The 19144-nt window shown below is 44.2% G+C and overlaps 1 protein-coding gene across 2 annotated transcripts in view; it reads right to left on the bottom strand.

The window, feature by feature from the left end:
* The window catches only part of PRDM16 (PR/SET domain 16), a 317495-nt gene that overhangs the window by 133650 nt on the left and 164701 nt on the right, over window positions 1-19144 (bottom strand). For both annotated transcript variants that reach the window (XM_086764499.1, XM_086764498.1), the window contains exon 3: window positions 18803-18853. In XM_086764499.1, coding sequence (XP_086620625.1) covers window positions 18803-18853 — 51 coding nt within the window. The remainder of the gene's footprint in view (window positions 1-18802; window positions 18854-19144) is intronic.

Here is a 19144-nt window from a genome sequence, read left to right on the forward strand (position 1 = left end):
ACCCCTCACTGTGAGAGAGACAGCGCTCCATCAGACACCCTCAGCTCTGACGGGTGAGCTCTTCTGCCCTGTTTTGTTCGGATGCGAACGCCCCGACAGCCAGGCCAGCAACGCTCGCTCTGCAGAGACACAAAGCGTATCTAGAGGTGCTTCCGATGGTCAGACATGTAACTGTGCCCTTCTTTTCCAAAAAGTGGATCTAAGTCCAAAGGGAGTAAAAAATAACGACAGGTGAGAAAGATGCACGCTGCTCTTGCTCAGCTCCTCGCTAGCCAGGCACGTTCAGTGACAGAGTGTTTCCTAAAACCAGCAGTTATTGACTGTTGATAACCACTGCTGATAACCGTCACGTGTCTGAGCTGTCCCCACCATTCTGGGTGTACTTACTTGCTCACGTATAAAGACACAGGCCTGAGAAATCCCACACAATAGCCTCCCCGGCCCCGCTTTGCAACGGCAAAGAACGAGACCACTTTAGGGCAGGAAGCGTCCAACCCGACGGTGTGTGGTTTGGGGATCCCAGCTTGTTTGGGCTGAGCCAGCTCCGCACCGGGGCGATGACTGACTCTGTAATCAGCTGCCGGGACCCAGCAGCACGCGCGTGACCCGAACTCTACAAAATCCCGCTTTGCTTTTTCACAAGGTGTTTGCAAATCCCTGATCTTTGGTTGCAATCACTGTGCAAGCAGGCAAATACGTGCCCTGCTTCCCCCGAGCTGCCCAGGGCTGCAAAAGGAAAGCAGATTGTTTCTTGCTCATCCGTCTTCCCGAGGGCTCGGCTTTAACTGCCGACGACGGAGCTATCCCAGAAATCACATGGGATGACAGCTCTGGATCAAGTCATGCTCTGCTCCTTACCCTCCTGCCTTCTCTGGGGGATGCAAAGGAGCGGGCACCCTGCACAGCCGAATTCCCTGGCCACGGCGCAGGGCCCTGCGCTGGGGAGCGGCAGGAGATAAGGGTCCATCAGCTCCACTACCCACGCTGGGAAAGCGGGACCACGCTCACCGTGGGACATTTGAGAAAGGCAACTTCCCCTTACTCTCAGCAGCGAGGATTTAGCAGAACCCAGTAATGCATGAATGTTACCCGGGGCAGGGAAACGATCCCAAATTTCCCTTCAGCACAAGGCTAGAGTTTTAAGGAAGATCTCCCAAGGTCCCTTTCCCAGCAGACTGCTGCTTCGCTCCTGCTCCGTGCCCTGGGTCACCGGAGTCCTACAGCCAGCCTTCACTGGCTCCGTGCAACGGGTGCAGACACACCTATACAGGTGTGTATGAAACCAGGACAAACATAGAAGGATTTTTTTTTTAAGTCTATTTTCTTCAGAAATGTCTTCGAAGTTTCAATTTAAACAGATGTCTCTGCATGGAGATGAAGGGAGAGAACAATATACACGTGTGTGCGATGCTACAAAGCTGAAGATGTCCTGCAGCAGAGGAAGTGTGAGGTGACCTAAGGTTTCCTCTTTGTCTCCTGGAAACACTGAACACTTCTAAACATAACAATCTAGTTCCTAAACTTTTTTTTTTTAAATGACTGAGACAGTTTCCAAAATATTTACTGGGCTTGTTAGAATTAGCAGAAGCAACAAAAGCAGAGATGCGTCTGCATGATGTCAGGACAGAGCCTTGCTCGGGCACTCACTGTGACACCCCAGCCTTTACCGCTGTTACGCGCTGCACCGCGGATGCTGATGGGTGCCTGTCAACATTCCTATCAAGGGAAGCGAGGAGATTTCCAACACTCCACTAGCAATATTCAGAATTGTTAGAAACGGCAGCCCGTTCTGTGGCAGAATTCTCCTCTGTGGCGACGGGACAAAAATCAGCACAGACATTGAAAATACTTCACAGACGGGAACGTACTACTGCGAGAGCCGCCTACGTGTGATAACGGCGTTAACCTAATCTGTTCCCCCTTGTGTGCCGGGGCACTCATACGTGCAAATCTCGTCCCGTTCAACTGTGTGTGTTCACCTCCGAAGCCCTTCGGTGATTCAGATCTGCGCCTTACTATCCTATAATACCCTCGCCTAACAGTTCTTTTTAAATGCATGTGTTAATTATCTTGCCACCGCTGTAATTTCTCCCTGTAGTCCATTAATTAAGAGGTCACAATCTAAGAGCATGTTTACCCAATAAGCTTTCTTTTTTAATTATCCTAATTGCTTGGATACTGACAAAGACTCTATCCCTCCCCTTTCTCTGAGTGGATTAGAAAACGACGTTTCAAAGCCCCACACAATGATGGGTTTGTAAAACACACACACATATATGTATGACTGCAATGTTCAAACACCAAAGGCCAGCAAGACACAAGATATTACACTTGTATGGCTATATACAATGTAGATACAAATGGTTCTTCATTAGTTTATCTATTAGCCTGGAATGTTATATTGATGAGGAAAAATTTAAGCAAAACTTTTAAATCTTCAGTGCTCGGAACAAGAACTGATAGACGCATACAACTTGTTCTATTCTGGAGACCATCAGAGTCAGAAACGCATCTCTCCCTGCACCTACGTGGATGCCTTTGGATAAATGCAAGTGGAGGGGGGAAAAAAAAGAAAAAAAAGAAGAAAAAAAAAGGCTAAAGGCTTTTACTGCAGCAAAGATCAATTTCCCCATCCCCACAACATTGCCTTCCCATAGGTCACACCTTGGCAGGCTGGGCCAAATACTTTTTTTACTGACTGAGCAAAATTCAACAGACAAAAATCTCTACCACTTAAAAATGTTAAACTCCTCCTTTTGTCAAGCTTTTAAAATAGAAAAGTAGCTATTTGAATTCCAGATAGGATTTTAATGCAACAATTAGTAGAGGTTATGTCCAGAAAAATTACTGCTGTGTCAGAATGTGAAACAACATTTGATGTGTCAACTAAAGGAAATTTTTTTGTTTTAATAAAGCAAACGTCTCATTCAGACTAGTCATCTCGGGAACTATATAACAGAAGTATAATTACTTAGAAATTGCTTAGGTAAGCGTGATTGATGCATGGTAAATAGATGTTTCCAGCACTTATTGTTTCTTCCTGATGGATTAGGAAGAGTTGTTTAACAGTTCATTTGACCAGTCTCTCCTGGTGTTTCTTGAGTCTGGCTGTGCCAGTCAGCACCAGCAGTTCCTGGTAGTTTAAGTCTCTTTAATAAAGATTAAGATGTCAGAGGTCCTGCATTGCACAAAATCCCAATTTTATTAACTTCTCATTATCAGCTGAAATATGACGTGCATTTCTTTTCATCTAAAGTAAGGCACTTTCTCAAGGGAAAGAACAGATATATAACATACATTTATGATTATCAAAGGTGGGTTTGTTCCAACCTCGACCGATGTTGGTGAACATTTCCTCACATGATGGATACCACGTACATTGATATTTCTCCTCCAGAAAGCCTTCGGGTATTTCACGACTGTGGACCGTCACAACATATCACTGAGCTGGCAGTGTGAACCGTGGGCTGGAATACTCACACCACAGCGCTAAAGTCAACAGGGTTCTCATTGAAGAGTGGCACCACGCGATGTACGGGGCAGAAACACCCAACCTCCAAAGCCACTCAACAGGAGAAGTAAAACACTGGCCCTGGTTACACTCAGCCAGCGTTCCCCTCTTCGTGCTCTGCACATCGAGGAAGACAACAGAGTGCAAGCACAAGGACGAGGCGACGCTCATTAAAACAGATCACAGAAGCATTCAAAGTCCGCGCTCTCACCAGAAACGCAGATAAGTTGAATACTGTCTGTGTGAACTTAGGCAGCAACCGATAAAAGCTCCATCGCGGAAGGCAGCAGCACGGCGCAGCACCCAAATACGGTCGCTTTTGAGAGACTTCTTGTTCGTCTCACACGTATTCTAACCAGGCTCTCACACCAGATAGCTACGGGGCAACGGCACATGAACGCTCAGCCACGTCCTGTCCCTGTGTGATCCTCAGAGCCACACTTTTAAGGGATTTCTGAAAGCTGACGAATTCATGTGTTTCGCATGTTTTAAGGAAAGCCTTTGACGTACTTCTTGTTTTCAAGCCTGTCTATTGCAGGAAGGAAGCAGCTGGCACTGTGTGTACTTTCCCAGAACAGAATTACTCTCGCTGGAAACCACTCCACAGAAAGAGTTAAGAGGCAGAAACGGTTCCTCTAGCACAGCGTTCATCCTGCGCTGAGGGATCAGAGCCACCCCCGGCTTTCCAGCGCGGCCCTCGGGAGGGTTAAGCTCTATTACTTCTGGTCTCTGACACTGCTAATGGCACTCTCAAACTAATTGCATTTCTATACCTATACATATGTCGAGGCAACAAATAAGCCCTTTAATCAAACAGCTTCATCTACGTCTAATTAATTCAATTTCCGTGCCTTTTTAAGAGCACAGGAACATACAGAGATAAAGACGATAGGGTACATTCTGCTGCCAGCTGACAATTCCACCCCGCTCCAGCCTCCCTCAGGATTTAGACTAGTTCTGCGTGCCACCATCCTGAATCGTTCCTATTTCTGCTGCTCGACACTCCGCGGATTCATGCCAAAGACCGAAGGTAACAAGCGGTGCCCATGTGGAATTAGTTACAATTACCTCTTGTGTTTGATTACACATTTAGATCATTTTTTGCTTCCATCAGAACCTGTACTCGTCTTGTCTTTGCACACACAACAATGCAGTGCGAGAAGACTGCGGCATCAGCTGAGCAAACACCACGGTGGTTGTTTGCATGTCCAGACCTAACGTAAAGTCTACGGTTTGAGGGCCAGCCACCGACTTTGAAGGAAATGCTGATTCCTCTTCCACATTCACCCCTTTGATAAAATAGGTCAACGTATCAGAAAAAAACCCACCCCATCCATATTTAGGAAAGAGAAATACATCGGCCGTAAGCTGCCGATTTCAAAGGTATGTATGTACAAAAGGCACGATAAGCGGGCGCTGAATAGCTAGGAGTGGCAATTATCAGTTACACATATCGTTATAGTCTCTCCACTTTTCAATAGCGCAGAGCTCCTAATACCATGTTTACTGGAGCAGGTAAAAGGGGACCCTTAATACTGTGCAAATACGCCTTACCAAAGGACTTTGCTTTCTCACCTATTCCTGGGCTTTTCAAATCAGCATTATTAATTGGCTGCCTTATCGCTAAGTGCTGGCTGGCAGTTAAAGGATGTTTCCACCCATTGCAACGATACATAGAAACTGAGCAATGTCAGCCACAAGGACAAACAGCTTCCATGTTGGAACAGAAAGATATTTTGACGCCTTAAATCTTCTTTGTAAAAGCACAATGCATTTCAGCATTAATTTGCGATCCTTTAGGGCATCTGTTATTCCATGTTCCATCATCCTTGCTTTTCCTTATTACGCTAGTTCAGATCTCTGGCTTACAGTTACAAGTACTAGGGCTTCTTTTTTTTTTTTCCCTTTCTCCTTTTCTTTTTCTCTGCTTTTCTATTCTTTCACATGTATAAATAGGTGTTTTAGAATCCGGATCAGCTAGTTTCCACACTAGGAAACTCAACCGCACAGGAGTTTAGGAGCTCACTTTCCACCCTTCAGACCAACTTTCTCTTGACCCACCAGCTCTCCTGAGCACCAAATCCACTTGAAAATGGAGAAAAATGTTTGGCTGATAAGTAATACTGTAAACAAAGAGCACAAAACTTCCTGGGCATCATTAAAGAAAAGCCAAAAAGTGTAAAATGAGAAGAAAAGCGTTCACCGCCCCACCTCACGTGTTTAGTGCGCCACGGCCTGCCCGGAGAAGGAAAGGGCAGGTTCAGCCTCCCTGCGTCGCTCGCTCCACGGCTTGCGTTCACGCCGATTCACGAGAGAAACGCGTAAGCACCATAAAACCCCCCGAGGCCAGAAGCGATCCCGGGAAGTCACCTAGGCTATCCCATACTCTCACGCCGGACTGGGAATATCCCATCCAGCAGGCAGGTATTTGTCTAAACCTCTGAAGAGTTTCAGTGGCACGTATTTTATCTCCTCCCTGGAGAGACTGCTCAGGTACTAAACTATTCCAGTATTTCCTTTTTCTTCACATCTAACCCAAGTCTTTCTTGCTGTAAGGCTGCCTTCTCCTCATCTTATTCTGACGCATGTGTGATACAGATGATCACCCTTTAGGTTAATGCAGAATTTGAATTTGAGCTTCAGCTGTTTATTGTACAGAATGACACCTGCTTATCTTAAAGAAATTTTCCTGTAGAAGCACAATCAGATCAAATTTATTTATTGAAAGTGTTTCTGTTTCTTTTAAATAGAGTTTCCCTCTGCCACCATGCTGCCTTTGCAGTTGTGACCCACAAGATAAAATGCTCAGCAGGTTTTTCCCCTTTTTTTTTTAAAAAAAAAGGAAATGGTTATTCATTTAGGTAGGTACTTAAAGAAAAATCAAACAAATATTTGATGTGCTGTGCAAGCACGAAAAGGGGGAGCACTGTGTAAGCACAGTAAATGCAGGTGAACTGTTTTATGTGAGCGAAAGCAAACTGGGGGAAGCAGGGCTCTAACAAAGGTAAATCCTGGCTGTGCAAACACCGAGAGAGGGATGGCTATTCACACACAGGAGAGAGTTACCAAACACATGGCTAATGTAAGTCAGGGGTTGACATACTTAAGCATCACAGGAAGAGAGTGCAGAACGCACAAGACTGACAGAACCAGCAGAGATACGGGATGACATCGTGTGATCAACAGATTTTTTTGTTCCTACCCAAAGGGTCCTGCACATTTGCTGATTTCCGCTAAATATTAATTTAACCACATATCTGAAAAATATATTCTCCCTCTTCAAAGTCTAAAAATGTTAAGAGTTTTTCTCTGGCATAATATTATGACAGTAAAAGCAACTGTTTCCCATCATTCCTGCAGATCTGCGCAGGACTGCATCCATCTGAAGGCAGTTTGGGGCTAGGGCCAAATCTCCCAGTGTTGCCATCAGGCATTTTTTGGTTGTCCATCCCTCTGGGAATAAATCACTGGCATACGAGTTTGTTGTTCATAGTATTTACCATTCACTTCCTATCTAGTCCTCTTCTAAAGTCTGCTCGTTATGTCAGCCACATCTATGTCTGTGGTTCTGCTTCGTTAAGGACCAATCCACTCAGATACAGTAAAAGAAAAGGTCCACGCTCTTTAACGCTACTACACCCCTGCAAGAAGGAAAGCACACACTCAAAGCCTTGTCCAGCTCTAAAGCATTTCTGAACTTTCAGAGAAAAAGAAAAAAAAAATCCATTAGCTGCTTTTCTCATCATTTATGTACATAATTTCTGAGACTTCAAAACTTTGGCTGGCATTACAAACAGAACAGAGAAAATACAAGGAAACCTATTTCTTGGGTATTTCCAGCCCAGTTACTGTGAGGAATTAGAAGAAATTAATTTAAAAAACCATCGTGTGCAAGGTTTTTGTCAATGTTTTCCAGACCCAAGGGGTTTCTGATGAATTTCAGAGACGTATCCAAACTTCTACGCCAGTTTCCAAAGCAAACAAGAGCGCAAACTCTGACATTCATCACGGACTTGTTTGCCAGCCTTCCTATCATACAGCAAAAAGGGCCATTGAAACTCAGCTCAGAGTCACCGGCTTTCACGGCCACGGCCATTTCGGTAGCCCCCGTCTGCGTAACATGTTTAAGTCACAAGAACACAAACATTCATACAGCAAATGCCCAAAGCCTTGGTCCAGGTTCAGAAATAGCACAGACATAGCAGGATTAAACAATCAGCCTTGGTTTTCTGACTTCATTACTCTGAGAAAATCTTGTTATCTGAATAATAATAATTAATGTGTCTACTACTTCGTATTATGACTTCTTTTCTCCGGCTTAAATAACTGTACAAAGCAAAAATCATCGTACAGCTGCGTGAATAGCAAGCTGAGCACAAAGACCGTTGCCTGAAGTCATCCCAGCTCTGGGAGGAGGATGGGGTTTCCTGGATGCCGCTACCGCAGGCATCAGACGCCCACCAAGACAGCAGTACCTAGAAAAAATGCGACTGATCTTCAAGTCTGACATTTCCGTACACCAGCGCAGCCCAGTTGTGACCAAGGGCGGCACAGAAGCTGAGCTTTGCCGAGCAGGCGACGCGCTGCTGTCCGCTGTGAAGCTCTCAAAGCAAAGACCAAACAAGCACACGGCGAACAGCAGAGCTGGAACAGGAGATGGGACACCATTCAAACTAGAAGTTTTTATTGGCGAAAGGACCAGCAAATACAAACTGCCAGGAATAAATTGACGTTGGAACTTAGAAGACATGTTCTAGTCACTGGAAGACAAAAAGCCTGAAAGAAATTATCTTACTACGGGGGGGCACAATCTACGAATGAAACGTTGCCCATCCTTACTGCATGAACTGTGGGAAATGGGACACATAACCCAACGGGATTGCTCCAGAGCTCTGTGCCCACCAGGAATTGGGTGAAAAAGAAACACCACCCGTACTACGCATATGAGCGAACAGAGGAGGAATTATGTCAGAATAAAGACCACTACAGCTCCAGACAGACTGAGGTAGGGCTGAGCGCCTCAGGAGACTGACAGCGTTTTTCTCCGTGCACAGAATCACAGGGGAACCTGGGCTCCTTCAGACCTTAACTCCTTCCACCAGTTTGCCAGGATTCACCTTTTTAAAGCAAATTATTAATCTCGATTTCACGGAAGTGGTAGCTGGGCAGGAGGCTGCTTGAATCTGCCCATATAGCTCAGCAGGTAGCCCCAAGCTGTTTCTGAACATAACTTCGATACGACAGAAGATTTTTTTTATTTCAGCTACTTATAGGACACATTAAGCCTAAATAGAAGCATGAGAAAAACTTATTATAAAGTTTATAAACTATTTTATAATGTATTCCACAGCTTTCTGTACTTCTTTTCTATACTTCTACATTCTATTTTAAAATGGGAAGGCGGGGGGAAGAAGGAAAAAAATAATCAGTCGCTTGGGTAAGGGTTTAAGCACTTAATTTAGGTTCCTCTAATTCTACTACTTTTTTTTTCTTTTTTTTTTCTTAAGTGTGCGATCTTTCTGCGCGCGTTAACAGCTGGTCAAGTAGTACATGCAAAACTGTAAATTTCAAAGAAAAGTAACCAGACTTCAAATCCCTGCAGCTGCCCAACGGGAGAGAAACTGTCACTAAAAAACCCTCTGCGGCGTTAAGAGAGACAATGTTTGTTCTTCTCAGCTCAGGAATTTAATCCAGGGATTTTCAACACTTAATATCAAGCTAAAGCTAAAAATTGAGTGAAAATTACTTAAGCCATAACCGAAGATGGAAGGATAAAGTTAAATTTTCGCACGATTTTTCCCATGATCTTAAGGCTATGTGTCTGCCAGAAGGAAGTGACCACCCATTCAATAAAGGTAAAAGCGAAGGCAATCAGATAGAGAATTATCAGAGCATTGCTAGCGATCAGAAGGACAGCGTGCGGGGCTGCGAGGCTTGGCAAGCAACGGTGCGTCCCGCGCCCACGTGTGAGCAAAGCCCGGTGCGCCTCAGCCGGGTCCAGGGCATCGGTCTCCGCGCGGGGCTCGCTGCGGCCGCGCTCCGTACTCGCTGGGCACGAGTTCTGCGATGAGCTGCTAAATTTAGAAATTGCTGAGCAGCTCGTCGGGAGAAGAAAAATAAAATACGTATCTGACTTCCAGGTTGCAATCAAATAACTAACTCAGAGGTCATCCTCAACAACTCGGAGGTAACTATAAACAGCATTAGCTTTTTTCAGACTTTGTGCGTCTTCTCACCATTACCCTGAGAAATACCCACACACGAGAACACTCAGATCTGCCCATTTTAGCAGCACCAAAGCCGTAGGTCCCCTGAACCTTACACTGAGGCTCCTGAACACAAAATCCGGAGTCGATCCACGCACGCAGCGGCTGTGTCCCGTTTTCCTGGTTGCCAGCTGCAGCTCTCAGCCCAGGGCAGAAGAGATGCTGCCAGCGAGCAGGGACCAACCCTGACCGCACTGGGAGGCCTGAAAAGGAATGATGCCCACGGAGAATCCTGGACACACCGCAGCCCCCCCAACCGCTGCTTTATCCCCTCCTCGGGCAGGACAAACCCAGCCCCCCAAGCCCCTCTTCTCCCCGAATTAGCATGCGGGGGATTTTGGACTCTGAACTCGGCAAGCCCTCGTCGGTTTGAACGCTACGTAAACGCTCACTGCTATTGTAGATACCAACTCAGCCTACAAGTGATTGTACATTTCCCAAAACTATTTGGTTGAAAAACTACAATTTGATTAAATCAATGTATTCACAGAAATTAAAATTTCTCAGAAGTTAAAGGAAATAACCTGAAAGTATAACTCAGTTAGGTTTAAGTGAAGTATTTTTGGCCCAACTCAAAATGAAATAAAGTTTTGAAAACTCATGATGTTGTGAAAAGAAACGTCCGTATTGAGTAAAAAAAAAATTGAGGACAACCATTGCAGCCAAAATTTTCTCATTACCCTCAAGTAAGATTTTCTATTGCAGGTTTTAGCATGCAGCCCTCGCTCGTGCAACTCCATACCCGCCACAGAGAGCAAAGGGAGCGAACTGCATTTGCTTACAGAGTGCTGAAATTTCCCCGGGTAAAGCCAGAAGGTGCTACTGAGCATCACTGCAAAGCTGACTTCTAGTAATTATTTTTCTCTCAGAACTGCCCTATGAAAAATAAATTTGGGCTTTTTTTTCTTTTTTTCAGAACGCGTATTTTATAACAACCACCTCATCTTAGCTAAAACCCATCTAACTGGCATCGTCAAAATATACTGCACTCCTGGAACGTGCGCGGGGCTACAGTCAGATCTTTACTGCTTTGTACGCCTATTTCTAGAGCAAAATAGAAAAAAAAAAAAAAAAGAAAAAAGAACAAGCAATTTTTGTTTTGCTGTGATAGATATATTTAATTATAGGTCACTGGCATCCCGTTTCCTGCTTTTTGGCTTTTCTCTTTTTCAAGCCGCACCATAGGTGCTAGGAGCCAGCTTCAAGTCACTCTCCTGCTATTGCCCCTCTCCCTTCTCTTTCCTCCCCAATTACTGTCCAGATTTTTCTTTTTAGCGAGCGAGCTCCAACAGGCCTCCTACCCAAGATATATTCTCTAATAGCCGCACGACGTGATTAACCGAGGCAGCACACACCTCGAGATCACAGATTACGTTACCAGAACCATCTGGCTTCCATAACGTATGTAACGTACACGATAAATCCTGACTCCAAATTTCACTCTGGAACAGAAACCTGTCCTGCTCGGTGCGATCTGCTCTCACAACACTGACGTACGCTCCCAGTACCGTGCTGGCAGCTCCCTCCTCGCTGCGGTACCTACGGGCTCCAGTCTGCTCGCGCTCCCAGTCCATCCCGGGTGAGGCTCTGGGCCCAGGTCCAGTTCCAGGAACACGGCCTGGCACGATTCCTCCGCATCCATGGAGGAGTCGCGGAGCGGGCCGAGGTGGGGGCTACCTTCCAAGTTAACACACGGTTTTGAAATCCCAGAGGCTATCATTCCAAAATTTGTGATGTTTTGTCTACTCTGGTGATTTAAGGTTTGTCAGAAAATGTCAGAAAGGCCACGAGGCCAAGGGCTTCCTGATGACTGAGGATTTTCTTTCACATGACCTTCCTGAAGTTGATTTTGGGCTCCAGACAGTGCTGCCTTCAGCTCTGACAGGGGCCGGCTGGCAGCAGATTCATGGGGATCTCTGGGGCATTCTGGCATTTTTAAACTGAGCGGAGGCTGTAATACCTCCTAATCATCCAGAATATTATTTCAGGAGTAATCGTCTCACAGGCGGCACGTAAATGCCAGCCTTTCAGTTTGTTAGCAGAAAAAATAGTGTGTGCTCAAAGGTATGCAAGCCATTTAAAACATATCTTGACTGAAATGGATAAACACGTATGCAGAGAGTTTTTAATTTCATATATGATATTGCATGTGCTTCTTCAACGAGGAATCCCTGAAATTAATTACAGACACACACAGAGAAGCAGGATTGCGAGAGAAGTGTTAAAACCGTTGATGTGTGCTTGTGAACGCTTTCGCAGAATAAAGAGAGCTCACTCCCTAGGACATGTGGGTTTCGCACTATTTAGGAAGCTCTCAGCTATAAAAAAAGTTTATAAATCTTAAATTTGCATATCTTTAGCATAACCGATTACTCAGCCAAAAAGTCTTACAAGTCTCCTTTATCCGCATTGTTCCGCAGAGCTGCCCGACCTCGCCGCCCCGCAGCCAGCGGCGGAAAACGCCGCTCCACAGGTGAGCTGCCAACCGCACAGCGCGGCCGAGAAAGGTAAATAACGCGAGGTGAGCGGCAGTTGACCGTGCTCCTCAACAGAACATAAAATATTTTGAACCACTTACAAAAAAAGGAACAGAATTAATTACTTGACCAGCTAGCTAATGAATTACCATTTCTGCCTTAATGGGATGAGGTCGTGCTGATGCTGAAATACGACTCTGACGCCTACTATAAATTACTGGTGGAGTGGTTTTGGCTTTTTTCCCCCTCGAGCAGACCTCTAGCCGGGCACAGGGGTGAAACAAGACAGGAATTTGGACTTGACTCTACTGCTCACACCTCCCATTCAAGCCGGCGTGAGCGGGTTGGTTTGTTCTGTCAAGGGAACAGCCTCCCGCCTTCTCACTCCCAAAAAAGCCTAGTTGGTTTGGTTAATAACTCGACGCCGCCGCAGAGTCCGCGCGTTTACGTTTGAGATGTTATACGAAGACAAGGTGACCTCTCGTAACTGTCTCTGCCTGAAGTTAAACGGACACTTTTATCGTACGAGATACTGCTCAGCAGTGTCATTTGGAACTCCGTGTATAAATAGCTCAGCAGTACATTTCAGACACTTTCCTCTCCGCTACAGCAATTCGCTTATGCAAGAAATTAAGACCGCAGGTTATAAAGGTTATTAATTATTAGTTAGGTTATTAACCGCAGGTTATTAGTGCTAGAAAACAAATCAAAGTCATTGCTCTTTGGTTGACACTGGTGGCTGCCGTGATGTAGCAATGAACTCGCCTAGGGCAAAGGGAGGAACAGAACCATCTTAATTTACAAAAAGGTCTTACTTAAAGTAGTATGAGGAGTTGACACCGTATCCATACTTGGCACGACCTTGCCAACAGAGAACGTGGTCATTGCCATTAACCACCCTCATCACCTGTACTCCCAAGACTCCCGGGATGGAGACCTGCGCTGAGGCACGCTGTTCACATCCCATCGTGAAGCATGTGGCTACGGTTGACTCCAAGATACCAGAGATAGGGAGAGAGCAAACTTAACCACTGCCAGTCCTCTTAACTTGGCCGGATTATTGGTTCGAAGCCCCCAGAGACCTCCTTACGGAGTCATTGTCATACACACAGACTACACAATGGAGCCCAAACATCTGCATCACTGAAATTAAACCTATAGTGTTATTTCTGCAAAATAATTTAACCATCACTTTCTTCGCCGACTTTTCTGTGCCAGCCTTACACCTTTTTTTACTTTACATGCTTCATTTCAGCAAAATCAAGGATGCAAACTTCTTAGAAGTACTTAGTTTCCATGGAAACCTAAGCTGACCGCAACATTATTGTTCTCAAGAGGGAACTGACTTTACTATATGTTCATTCACTGAATTAATGGACTCCTGGTTCTTTTATTAGCAGCTCTCCAACAATGGAAAGAGAGAAACGTTATAAAAAAGACTCTCAGACAACTGTCCACTCTTTTGTCCGGGGCTTATTGGAATGACGCAAGTCTATTCAAAGGAAGATTATAAAAATCAACTCAAAGCTGCCTCTGTTTGTGGCAGCTAAACATACCTTTATTTCCTAAAGACACAACCTATAAAAACAAGCACATTAAAGCTCTTTCCGAATCGATGACTGTAAGGCAGTGACGGTGTTGAAACTGGACTGTAACTGTGCTCACCGGGCGCTGTTACACCATCTCCAGGACCCCGGGAAGCATCGTTAACCTCCAGGTCCGGTCGCCGTGCAGCGCCATCCCCGAGCTCTCGACAGTCTGGCACATTTTATAAGAACACGCTTTCCTTTTTAAGCTAAGCACACAAAAGCAGGTGGTATTTTTAAAACAATTCTGCCTGGCTAATAGTGTAAATCCTCAGTAAGTATGAAGAATGTTTTCAAACCACTAAAACCGGGGGTTCTTCAACATACAGAACTGGAAGATGAAGAAATATCCCTGAAATCTGGAGCTTAAAATCTTTGCTAACAGTTTTAGAACATATTTGATAGCTATAGATAATAAATACATTCTATGTTAAATGCAGAAGTGCGAATGCTTTGTGCGAAGCGCTGCAGATGCAGGAACTGTAAACAGCCCCAGTCCCAATCTCCAGCTCCATCTCTCTCTGCGTGTTTAATATCGGGACAGGGCATGCTGCGGCCCGAGGCTGTATGGCCCGGCTAGTAATTGCTCCACAAAAGACAGCTAACAGTTCCCCTGCTCTTCCCTAACTACCTTCCTGACTGCTTATTGAAGTCTGATTTCTGGCTCCTCTGGGTCATCATTCATCAGCGCTACAGATCCCACCGGGAGCGACCGGCCAGACCCCTCCATATCCCCTGTTGCCAGGGGCCATTTCTGACGGCCCGTGATATAGAAAATGTCTTCACAGCAATCCAGTGGGACGAACTACGGTTATAATACCCAAATAATCATTTTGCAAATTATCATAATTATCAATCAATCATCCTGTGTGAACAATGTGTTTCTGAAGTATCAGATGGTTCCTGTGACCTGTAGCATTTTGTATATAATAATAAACCCAGAGAGATTTATGGCCCTGGCCCGGGCTGTATCCGCAGGAACAAAACATTCGTTGGGTTTTACTTTTGTTTCAGGAATAAAAGCTTTCCATCTACCTTGGTTCCTTGTTTACTGTTTGATGCTTTCTAAGAGGCCGAGATTTCTAATCTTACCCACTTTCTTACAGTAACTTTATTTAAAAAAGAAAAAAAAAAAATCTTTGTGATCTGGGAGCAGAGAATAAATTACCGTGCTGAACACACTGCTTTATAGTGTCACCAGCATTACATTGCCAGCTTGTGGGATTCTGCAATGCGACTATGAAGGGGGGGGAAATAGGGGGAAAAAATGGGTTTTGTCTTCAGTTTTTGCTGTTGTGTTTTGTGCAATACCAGATTGAATGCAACTCTTTTGAAGCCGATAGCATCTCCCGCTCCCTGTGCAGTATATTCTCGTTAATGGAGAAATTCAGGCTCTCCAGAAAGTCAAAGAATAAATTTAAAGCCTTTTGCCAAATGCCTATCCTATTGGATTTTGATAAGACGGCTATTGAGCTTTAATAATGTCTTCTATCCTTTTTCAGCTGGCCCTTAACATGTCTCTTTATTTGTCCCTAAAGCCTCTTCAGCGATGCCTTTTTATTACAAGTCTCTCAGCTCGCTCTCAGGGGAGACAGGGTCGACAAGAGTGATAGATAGATAACTCTATAGATTATCTCCCACAGATGTTTTCTCTCCAGTAGCCCCTCAGGCTATTCCCTCTAAGTAAACAGAAACTAAATAGAGACTCCACTGAAGAGAGAAGTCCCTGAGGTCTCTTGTCACCACCGCCAGAAAAACAGCCCGTCCGGAGGAGGCTGCCGGGAGCTCTACCCAGAGCCCAACCAGCGGCCAAAGTGACTTTGAGAGGAGAGAGAAAGACACCTACCATCGCTGCCTGGGAAAAAGGTGTCTTGTCACGGACGCTGGCCCTGTTTCCTGCTGCAGGAAGTCTACATCTTTCATCTCCCTCGCAAAGTTAAATCAAAGTGACAACGAAGATAATGATAACAGGCCTTTTTTTTTTCTCCAATATATTCAATGCAGTGGAGAAGCTTAGACAATCCAGAGCAACAGAACACGTGAGCTGCTCTGTAAGGAAAATAAACAGCCTGCAGGAGGATGGCTTGGAGAAAAAGACACGGGAATACGGGACAATACACCCGCAGGTATAACTTACACGTTTCTGCACATCTCTCAGCGTATCCATTCAGTTCACTAAAACAGAGCGAGTCTCCTATTTGAGCATTACTTTCACAATCGATTATTTAAAATTAAACAGGATGAGGAGCTGATGTGCATTTGCGCAAGGTTAACTAAATATCAGCAAGCAAAGTGGATAAAAGGGAAACTGGTGAGGAGTACCTCACTTCTAGTCTACGGCACAGCACATTTCCAGGTAAGGAAAGATGATCCTGGATACAGGTCCTTTAATGACATTGCGAGAAATCTCAATTCTTGTGAGCCACCACGAACAAACAAACCAGCTTTCTGCCGTTAGCGTGCCCAGCAGAGACAGCAGTAACACAAACTGAGTCATACCGGCCCTCGTGGGAAAATACTTCTTATTTTGCTCCAAGCCAAAAAAGGGCCAGCTTTATTATATAATATAGTAGTGTCTGCTATGCTATGTCTTCAGACTTTTCATTACCTTTAGTTTATGAAAATTTACATAATAGAGCTTTTTTTTTCCTGGCAGCTTAAGAGCAGAAATAATACGGGGGTTAATTTTTAAGCAGAGATTGCTTCCTGTGCATCTTTCTATACCTCTCACTGCTATCATGCTTCCCTGCCCTGATCTTTTTTTGTTTTTTACTACTTTTATAGATTTTCTAGAGATTTTTTTCTCTTTCTAGTCCCTGTTACTAGCCAATTCTGAACCTGTGATGCAGCCATCAGTCAAACGAGCCACTGAAAATGACGGTACCTCTGCTTGGCTCTGCTTCCTTCCCTCCCAGTTTAAACCAGCCCACCCACTACAGTTACATTTGTCTTCAGTCACCTTCGCACCACCAACTTATCTCTGAAGGAACAGGAATAAATTGAAGTCAAATCTCAACCATTGTGTCTTCAGGATATGACAACTGGATGATTTAGTGAGGGTGCAAGAGGAAATCTTCCCCCACGAGGATTTGGAGCAAAACGCTAGAGTACTACTTACAAACAATTTTCAGATACGACAAAAATTGTACAGAATTATTTTTCATTCTTTATTTTTCACTTTCTCCTGACTGAAAAGCTGTCTAGCAGTAGTCTTTTCACAAGCCATAAAGTTTAGACTTGAACTCTTTACCTTACTGCTTTGACCTTTTTTACCCGAGCTGTAAAATCCTACTGCCCATCCTTCAATAAATTTATCACCTCATAAACTCCCGCTAGTGCTTCTCCACAATGCATTTAAAAGACAGAAGTGGAAGGCCAGTCCTTCCCTCTTGTCAAATATCATAATTGTCCAGTTTTATACCTGCTGTACAGGAAAATACTTAGGTACACAGTATTTTTCAAAGACCTGTAGTTTTTACAACATTCTCCTCTCAAATAAAAGTGATGGAGTTTAATTACAAAACCATCTACTGAACGTATAAAGCTGCCAGCTGAACGTTTCCTTCTACCCGTTTCATACAAAGCCTGCGCTCTTTAGGGTAATGCAGATTCCGCGAGATAGGGATGCAGAATTTATTTGTGATATTGTAATTAAAGACTGAGAAGAAATAGCAGAGCAGTCCTGAGCCATGCAGAATTTACGCCATCCTTGTGATAAGTGCGTTGTGATAATAAGAACCTGCCGCCTCGTCACCAGGCCTGTTCAGACAAAAGGATCCCACAGAGGCAGAGACAAACACCCAATGAGTTATGGCGATGAAGAAGGTAAAAAGTTCAGCAGTGTTGCGATAGGCCCTTTGCAAGGTCATGGGATGGTCAAAGGACATCTCATGTTGGAAGCCTGGCTTGCTAAAATCAAAGCTTATTTTTCTTGACGTGGTAAGAATAGAACGGTCCATACCGACATGTGTCTAAATATCTTTTCCCAAACTACCTCTGGAGCCTGACAAGTATTGTATTTCACTTTGTTTGGCAGGGTGAAACAAGTGTTTCCGTTTAGCTTTCGGAGTTAAGGAACAGCACTGAAGCTCGCCTCAGCGGATGGAGAGAAATGGCAGTTGCTGCAAGTTCCAGTTTAAAATACTTTCCACTTTCAAGAACTCCCGGTTTATGAACAGGACGGTGAATATCCATCATAAGACAATTGCATACGAACAGAATTACAGCTCATTATTGCACCAGGGCCGCGCCACCTCCAGACGTCCAGAGAGGCTACGATCCAACCCCACTTGTAACGCTTCACTTGGGTAAAGCTGTTAACCAGAGAGAGCCGTGGAAGGATGATCATTTCAGTGGGACTGAGAGTAACCCCAACCAAAACAGCAGTCTGGCTACCGAAATATGTAGTGTTGAGGCCGCCTCGCAGCTACTGTGAAGAAATTTATACAGCTGGGCTGTATTTGGAACACATTTTTCTCTGGTCAGTATTACCGTTTAAGCATCACAATATGATGAAAAGCACCAGCAATACATCATGTGAGTTAAATGTTCTCCTTTCACATACCTACTCCTTCTCCCTTGGACTCCACATAAGCCGCATTTACGTGGTGAAGAGACCTCTAAAAATTTAGCACTTTTAACAAAGGACCAACATTTTCTTTTACTGGAAAAGAGGTAAATGAGGTTTTTTCGATTTGGACGGGTAGCTGTTCATATTTGTAGCTGAGTCAAGGATCATTTCAAACTAATATTTTCTTTTTCGTAAATACCGGAATCACAAAAAGACAGAAAAATATGCCAACAGAACCACAATACTTAATCCAAAAAAGCAAATATTGGAAAACTTTCACGATGCTATTGCAATACACACCTCTGTTCAAAAGTAAGAGGAGAAAACAGTGTCTAGGTGTATTTCACCGCCCGACAGTAAAACAACTTGCATAGGATTGATCCGTATCCTACCTTTTTTATATTGCCCTCTTGGGAGGCCACCTCAGGATCAGTCAGTATTTGCTAAGAAAAAACAAACAGGAAAAAAATTAAGTTGAATTGCAATTAAGAATGTTATAAAATAACAAAGTTTATTATTACTATTGTTATATTTAAAGGCCAAAATTGTCAACTGCAACAGAGCGACGCAGACATTGAAGTTAGATAGAAGGCTTATACCAGAACTACCATTATATTCTCTCACACATTTTAAGTTTTTCTGTAACTTCTACAAATAATTTCTTTAGATTTGGTTGAGGAGAAGATTTGTTTCTTTCCCAAGTGGCAGGTGATGTAGAGTATAGGCACTACGAG

The sequence above is a fragment of the Chlamydotis macqueenii genome, chromosome 21 (genome assembly GCF_036417535.1).
Source record: "Chlamydotis macqueenii isolate bChlMac1 chromosome 21, bChlMac1.mat, whole genome shotgun sequence".
Lineage (NCBI taxonomy): Eukaryota > Metazoa > Chordata > Aves > Otidiformes > Otididae > Chlamydotis > Chlamydotis macqueenii.